This window comes from Trachymyrmex cornetzi, unplaced genomic scaffold (genome assembly GCF_001594075.2).
Source record: "Trachymyrmex cornetzi isolate Tcor2-1 unplaced genomic scaffold, Tcor1.1 scaffold23, whole genome shotgun sequence".
NCBI lineage: Eukaryota > Metazoa > Arthropoda > Insecta > Hymenoptera > Formicidae > Trachymyrmex > Trachymyrmex cornetzi.
This window is the reverse complement of record NW_017296956.1, coordinates 991,567-1,000,103: the sequence shown is the minus strand read 5'-3', so window position 1 is coordinate 1,000,103 and position 8,537 is coordinate 991,567. Positions and strand designations below refer to the sequence as shown.

Below are 8,537 nucleotides of genomic sequence, written 5' to 3'. Positions count from 1 at the left end.
GCTAAGTTCACTTCAAAATTGGCCAATCATGGCAGCGCTGTGGCGTGCACCGATTGGCGCGCCATCCGCTCTGGCGCTTCTGGAATATTCTGGAAGCCCTGCGAGATTGGACGGCTTTGAACATCGTCGCGAATGCGACATTTCTTCGAAAATTCTCGAAAAAGGTCAAACGCGCCGGTTCGCCGCTACGTTCATAGAGCGGCCGGCGCAGCGAGTGTCACCGAATACAGCGGATGGCTGAATGGCGCATCAAGTGACAAATGGTAAATCTAACAAACGGTACCGAGTAACCGTCACGCGATCACTTGCGCGAAAAATATACTTGGTCGATAATTCGCAAAAATTATTATATCTCATATTTTCTCGAATTCTTTTAATTTATAAAGGTTTGTCAAAAATACTTTAAATTTTTTTCAAAATTTTCAAATTTTATTAATTTAATTTTCTTTGCAAATTGTAAGAAATTGTAGGAATTATAAAATGAAAATATTTCTTTCAGTTTATAATTTTAAGAGAAAAATAAAATTAATTAATTAAGTATGTGTATGATTTTGTGATTTACCTGATATAGTAATTAATTAAAAATAATATAAAACAAAAAAACAAATTCATACTTACCTATCCTTATCCTTTTGCCCCATGAGCTCGAAAGGTTATTACGTTATAATATTTCAGAAATATTGCAGATATATCTTTTTCATAATATATTCTGTCTAGAACTAAATTAATATAGCGACTATTTGTTGTTATAAAAGCTCTTTTAGGAAAATATCTTTTATAAAATATTTTAATCCCGCAAAATAATATTCTGCAATATTATAATATTTTGTGCTATAAAAATTATACTTTTAATTATCTTTTCTTAATCCTAATTAAGAATTAGTAGAAATAAGATATACAACAAGTAAACGTGTAATAAATTGAAATTAATAGATATTGATATCTCTTTATAAAGAAATGAGGAAGGGGAGGGGAAGGCATTTAAAAAGAAAATCGTCCCTGAAATATAATATAAAATAAGTATAACGATTATTTATATATATATATGTGTGTGTTATTTATCATATATTTAACAATTTAAATAACATCCAAGAATTAAGAATTTATTGAAGTTATGTCGCTTTTAAATCTCCTATGTGAATATTAATTGTATTTCAATAAACAATTAGCAATATCTCGCTATAGATAAAATTATATTGGTAGACTCAGTTGCGTTGATACAAACCACAAAGATAAACAATCGTGTCACTTTGTTGCACAATCGTCTGGAGTAATAATAATAGTAACAACCGTCTATAGGAAACGGAAATCGATTCATGGTACATACAGACACACATATTATGCATTATAGGCTTATTCTTTTTAACTGAACTTTTGCATCAGTTCATCTTTCTTCCTTTTCTTTTCAAGAGGAAAAAAGAAGAAGAAAAATGAACTGGTGCAAAAGTTCAGCTAAAAAGACAGGCCTTATATGTATGTATATATATATATATATATATATATGTGTGTGTGTGTGTACATATAACGCTTGTGGCGACTCCAGACTCCATCTGTAATTTTTGGTCTGTTTTCTGTTCCTGCACTATACTGTTCTAGAACTCTTCTTTCTCGTTTTATACAAATATATCTATCTCACTTTAAGTTCCAAAAGTGTACACTAGTTCAGTCACAGAAAACAGACCTCTTGAGATTCTTGAGCGGCGTTTTTAAATGAGCTTTATTCTGTTTTTGTCTGCCGACGTGATCGGACGTGTTATTGCGTTATCATTTTTGGAAAGTGTAACCGGCTTCAAACTTTCAAACGCGCAATTGAGTTCGTTACTCTTTTAGACTTTTGTTACTCACCGCATAAGCGGCATTTTCGATACTGACCGTATCGATGCTGTACGTGATCGAGGCCATTCACTTCAAGAATTAGAATTAGAATTTAAATAAGCTTCGATTGTTCCGAGCATACGTGACACATGTTTGTAAATCCAATGAAAAATTGACGAATCACTATGTTACGATTGTGTATCTTAAAATTATGTCACGCGATGAAAGGTACCGGAAGGTCGGAAAGATTTTTGAGTCAAATATATTTTAAAAACGACAATCGTTTTAACGTACGCTGGTGCTATCGAAGAGGTTATGCTCAACGTTCCTCATCGCTAGCACCTCCCATTTATACACTGAATGAATTACTGGATAGAATTTCTTTTGATTTTCCTGCAACACTTACGAAAGGAAAATATGATGAATATGGCAACAAACGTGGCAGGAGGCGATACAAGTACTTAGGAATGCTCTTTGGTAGTCTTGGATTTGTAACGGCTTTTTGTGACACTTCACATTTTAAAGGTATACACTGTGATTAGATAGAGATGCAAAATATATCTTACATAAAATTGAGTCGCATACGAATAAATAGATAATTCTTAATATTCTTTACAGAAAAAAGATTCTTTCGCGCTGTCCAATACAGTAATATTTCAGAATTGAAAAGGGTAAGAGTTTTCTTGTATTAAGATTTTGTCTGATATTGTACTATAAATAAAAAATAATTCTCAATTGTAATTTCCATTGACATTAAATGTTTTATACATTGTATTACAAAACTGTATATATATCATAGTATGAAAAGGAGAAGAATAAAAAATATTGTATATATGATAATAATAGAAATTACTATGTATATATAATATTTTTTTTAGTCTATAGCAGATGGCATTGATGTAAATATCAGACATCCATTGGGTTGGACAGCATTGCAAACTGCTGCTATAAATCAAAGGGAAGATATTATAAAAATTTTATTGGACAGTGGTGCTGATGTAAATGCGGGAGATAACTTTGTCAATGTTTATAGAACTGCTATGGAAAAGGGTTTACATTCTTTAGATGGTATTTTTTTATTTTTGTTTTATATATAAATATTATTAATGTTAAAAGAGCTAACAAACAAGAATACAATCTCTTGTAAATATTAAAATTTAAGAATCTTTCGATATTAATGATTAAATAATAATAGTATTGACTTGACACACACGCACACAATATTTGGATATTTTAGTTCTTACCAAAAGAGAAGAGGAATTTTCTGATCGATTAAATAATCAAGCTACTTTCCAAGGCTTTACTGCATTACACTATGCTGTGTTAGCTGATTCAGAAACTTGTGTGAAAGCATTATTAGACAGAGGAGCAAATCCAACAATAGAAAATGAAGCAGGGCACAGAGCAGTTGAATATGCTAAAGAAGGAGAAATAAAAGAGATGCTCATTAAACATGCTATTAAATATGATGAAATAGTAAAAGAAAAGGTATGTATTAAAACTATCTTATATTTTACTTAAACTGCCTTTTCTATTTTTTTTTTACACAAAAGTTGCATGTATAACATTATGTAAAAACAAAATTTTATTCCTGAATGTCCTGATGCGTCATAGCAACATCATGTTTAGATTGAAGTTGTATGATCTGAAAGAGAATAAATAATGTAAAATAAATTCTTGCGTTTTTAAATGTATTTTTATCTTTATTATTTACTAAGTTATGATCATTTGAAATTTCGTTAATTTTTCTCAAATTTTTAATGTAACGCTTTTTTTTAGGAATGGATGTATAAATATTTAAAGTTAGACTAATCATAAGCGTTGGTTTAAAAGTCATCTGTCCATGTGATGTGCGTGCAATAGTATTAGATACTGAACTAAACATTGTCGCTGTAGCCATACTGGACAAATGACTTTTTAATCAACGTTTACAATTGACTTCAAAATTTTAACGTTCATATTTAAAAACTATATAATAAGAAAAAAGTGGCTTATACTTTTATTATTTAAATTTCACGTTGCAATAATGTTACCCTCGAATTTCCGGAGAGAGAGAGAGAGAGAGAGAGAGAGAGAGAGAGAGAGAGAGAGACCCTAATATATATATAAATAAACGAAAATTTTCTACTTAGGAAGCAGAGGAACGTCGCAAATTTCCATTAGAACAACGTTTGAAACAACATATTGTAGGACAAGAGGGTTCAATTTCCATTGTTGCTTCCAGTAAGAATTCTATAAATTTATCAATTTATTAGAAAATTTTATCATATTAGTTCATTAACATTATCTAATATATTAGCTATCAGAAGGAAAGAAAATGGTTGGATGGATGAAGAACATCCACTAGTATTTCTCTTTTTGGGTTCATCGGGCATTGGCAAAACAGAATTAGCCAAGCAATTAGCTGCTTATATTCACAGAAACAAAGCAGATAGTTTCATTCGATTGGATATGTCTGAATATCAGGGAAAACACGAAGTTGCAAAATTAATTGGAGCCCCACCAGGGTATAGTTATTTTTATTTTAACTTAACTATTTTTAATGGTTTATGTTTTAAATTATATTTATTGTTTAATATAACAGCAATGAATGTTAAACTTATTGTTTAGATACGTGGGACATGATGATGGTGGACAACTGACGAAACTTTTAAAAAAATATCCATCTGCTGTTGTATTATTTGATGAGGTTGATAAAGCGCACCCTGATGTTTTAACTGTATTGCTGCAGCTTTTCGATGAGGTAGTTATTGTTACTATTTAAATTATTTTTATCAGTCTATTTAGGATTCTTCAATGCAATAATATTTACTTTTAAGGGAAGACTAACTGATGGTAAAGGTAAAACAATCGAATGTAAAAATGCCATTTTCATAATGACATCAAATTTAGGAAGCGAAGAAATTGCAGAACATGCAATACAGCTCAGAGCAGAAGCTGAAAGATTATTAAACCATAGATTAGCTAACATTACTGATGAAAATCAAGAGCCAGAACGTATCGAGATATCCCGTAATTTTAAAGATCAAGTGGTATGTAAAATAAAAAAGTATAAGAGATATATATATTTTAAAACATGTAGAAAATTATATAATGAAATCATTTTACAGGTACGTCCAATACTTAAAAATCATTTTCGGAGAGACGAGTTTTTAGGAAGAATAAATGAAATTGTGTATTTTTTACCATTTTCTCGGGCAGAATTAATAGAATTAGTCGCCAGAGAATTAAAAACATGGGCTAAACGCGCAAAAGGAAGACATATGATTGAATTAAAATGGGATAGAGAGGTTCTATCAGTATTAGCAGACGGGTACGATGTCCATTATGGTGCTCGTTCTATTAAATATGAAGTGGAAAGACGTGTTGTTAACCAATTAGCAGCAGCTCACGAACGAGGAGAACTTGGTATTTACTTTTTTTCTCTTGCTTAAATATTATGATTTTCTAATGAAATTAAAATTCTTTACAGATAAAGGATGCTGTGTATTATTAAAAGCAAAGTGGCATGAAAATGGAGCAAGCATAACCCTTTCTGTTCAGAAGAAGGGCTCAGAAAAGTTTGTTGATATCGTAGAAACAGATAAGTTAACAAAAAATATTAGTTCAAAATTTTTGTAATCATAGAATGTAGTTTTACTTTAATAACTTATACAAAACACATTGTCATTTGAGAAGGAAGTTTATATGTAAAAATCTGCTACTATTTGCTATGATACAATGTACAAATGTATAAATGATAAAAAAATCTATCAGATGTATGTATATGTTGTATAGTAAATACAGTGTCATGAAAATTTATTTCGTTAAATTTAATATACATTTTGATATTGTTCTGTTACATTTATGCTAAAGAAACAATTTTTTTTACTGAAACTCAATATACGGTTATTTCATTGCACACATACATTATAAGAGAAAGTATAAAATGAAGGCATACGTACATATATATGTAAAATTCGTATATTTTCCATCAAATCGCTATTATTGATCTCCATTTTTTCGATTGCACTAAATTAATTTATTATATGTGTGTATATATATATATATATATATGTGTGTATATATATATAAAAGAAAAAATACAAAAACTTTAAAAAGTATAAAAAGTTTCGAAAAAAAATGAAAAATAGTTCTTCATTACGTCCTTGATTCCGGGATAGGTTGAGAACGAAGAATATATTTTTATCTCTGAGAGGAGCTGGAAGGCAAAGAAGACTACTTCTGATTTTGCTATCAACTGTTATGCTACTATATTTTGGTGTGCTGGTAACGAATATGACCATGAAAATTGGTGACAAAATCATTTCTAATGTCAAATGTAAAAAAATGTCTGAAACGTACGTTTTTCTAATATTTGACGTTGAAAATGACCTTGTCAGCAATTCTCATGATTATATTCGTAGTCAGTTTACCAAATATACGGTCTATCCAGTCGACACCAAAATCGAAAAGTTCAGGCATTCGGAACTTTATCTTTGTAGATACATATTTGCGTAATTGTGGAAAAGATGTATCATAAGCATTCAAAAAAATGTTTAGTGTTCCGCTCATTTGTTATAATGACGAGACAACTTGGGTAACTAGAAGTATACTTTTAAAGATAATAAACCGAAACATCTCTTTGAATGCCAGCAATATCGAAATATCCAATCTGATCCACGGCATCCAATAAAAACTAAAATAACGATGAAAGTTACGGCTACATCATTATCGTTACAGACAGAAAAAATGAAATGTTATACGTATTTTATAAAACATTCCATTTTTTATTTAAAACATTGCCGTACTGAATGTGTTTTATTTTATGTTGTAATATTTCTATATTAATTTAGGAATAATTATATATTTTTGTAAGTGTATATACGAATTAATTTGATTCCTTCATACACAATTATATATTTTTTTAAACATAATGTATTTGAAACATTTTTCTTTTTTTAATTATTAAACAATTTCTTCCAAATTTAATTTTGCAAATTTATTACTAAGATAATTTATCATATTGTTACGATTCTGCCAAAATATTTTGAAATTACAATTGCACTTAAATCAATATGTTACAAAATATTAATATTTCTACACCTAGTGTTTTGTTAATATACCTGCATATAATTATAGATCACAAATTCTATGAGTTCGTCTTTTCTGTTAAATACTAAAACTGCTTGATAATGATAATAAATTTATTTAGTTAGATCGGCATTAACTGTTAATAAATAAAATGTTTAATGAACATAATTAAAAGTTACAGAGATTCAACTAAAAAGTACTAACTAAATCCCTGTAATTAAGTCTAACAAATGTTTTAGTTATAAAATATCAAGTCAATTTCAACCAGAAATTTTGTTTGCTCAAAATCAATTCTACCATATATGTTTCGTTGATATAATTATAATATTTTTCACAGTATACATATAATATAGAATATATTAGTAGTATATGTCAAGAATAGAAATATCGTAAATATTTAGGTAAATAATTCACTTTATGGGATACTTCTACACACAATGACCTGGACCTTGACATTGTTGTCAAAATCATGACTCATGAGTGACCTCCAACAGGTCATCACTCGTATTTAAACATTATTCGCTAAAAAGTTATTAACAAAAAATATTGAAAAAATAATATTATTATAATGTCTTATTTCTGCCACATTTAGTATTCAGGATTATCCCACATCTCTGCTTACGTAATGACTTTCTACGCGAAGCAAGATCGATCGGTCCACCTGCATAAAAAGTCGTTATGCCCTTGGTGAGGTAAACTTCATTTCACATGCAAAGTTAGATGTTCTAAGCAGAGGCGGGGGAGGTCATTCAGAGTCATGATCTTTACAACATGTGTCAAGGTCAAAGTTGTCCGTTATCGTAAATAATTACCAAATTTATTACTAAAATTACACTTTATAACTTTAATATCTAAGAAATTATATAACAGACCGTTTTTACGGCAGATTATCCAGTTATTAAGGCAAACTTAGTTGGATCGTGACCTTAACAACATATATAGGTCAAGGTCATCTGCGCGATATCCGTTAATGCAAATAATTATCGATCTTACTTCACATGGAAAGTCGAACGCCGCTAAACAAAGGGGAGATGAGGTGGATCTCGTTTTGCATGGAAAGTCATTACTTGCATAAGCAAGTGAAGGATGCCCTGAATATTGTATGTGACAGAGAAATAAGACATTTAAAAAATTTTTTCGTTAATAACTTTTTAACGATTAACGAGCGACAGCTAAAACCTATTGAAAGTCACTCAGGATCATGATCCTGACAACATATGTCAAGGTCAAGGTCAACGGAGAAACATTACATAAAGTGAACATTTACCAATATATATTTATATGTATATAAGTTTTAAGCGTACAATTTGAACTGCGCTTCCACATGTCATGGAAACGTTTCTTCACATTTAAATCTTTAGAGGTTTTTTCTTTACATATGTGTGTATACATATATACTTATTTATTATAATATTTACTTTAGATATACTTAGTATTCATTAACATTTAATTCTTTTTTTTCCAACAATTGGTCATTACAGTGCAATTCGATTGACAAATTGTAGACATTTAAACGTAACGATATACAACGTACACATATATGATTAAACCCTCTGGTAATCGGCAGGCTTATTGTTTTTCAATATTTAAAATCAAAAGAAATAGATTTGATAAATAAAAACACAAATTCCTAATATGATAGATATAAT

At 29.6% G+C, this 8,537-nt stretch overlaps 1 protein-coding gene across 1 annotated transcript; it reads left to right on the top strand.

Annotated features, from left to right (window-relative positions):
• The first annotated feature begins 1,747 nt into the window (after positions 1-1,747).
• Positions 1,748-5,491, top strand: LOC108760678 (caseinolytic peptidase B protein homolog). Its single transcript, XM_018506757.1, has 10 exons — positions 1,748-2,340; positions 2,434-2,486; positions 2,694-2,883; positions 3,053-3,303; positions 3,948-4,038; positions 4,115-4,322; positions 4,426-4,558; positions 4,635-4,847; positions 4,926-5,223; positions 5,288-5,491. The coding sequence occupies exons 1-10, from the start codon at positions 2,001-2,003 to the stop codon at positions 5,434-5,436; spliced, it is 1,926 nt and encodes a 641-aa protein (XP_018362259.1). The 5' UTR covers positions 1,748-2,000; the 3' UTR covers positions 5,437-5,491.
• The last annotated feature ends 3,046 nt before the right edge of the window (positions 5,492-8,537 follow it).

Bases quoted from the DNA above. Each gene is read 5' to 3' on its own strand.
- LOC108760678 (XM_018506757.1), top strand. From the start codon at position 2,001: ATGTTACGATTGTGTATCTTAAAATTATGTCACGCGATGAAAGGTACC. The intron at 4,848-4,925 runs GTATGTAAAATA...ATCATTTTACAG, and splicing joins GTAATTTTAAAGATCAAGTG to GTACGTCCAATACTTAAAAA. The intron at 5,224-5,287 runs GTATTTACTTTT...AATTCTTTACAG, and splicing joins TCACGAACGAGGAGAACTTG to ATAAAGGATGCTGTGTATTA.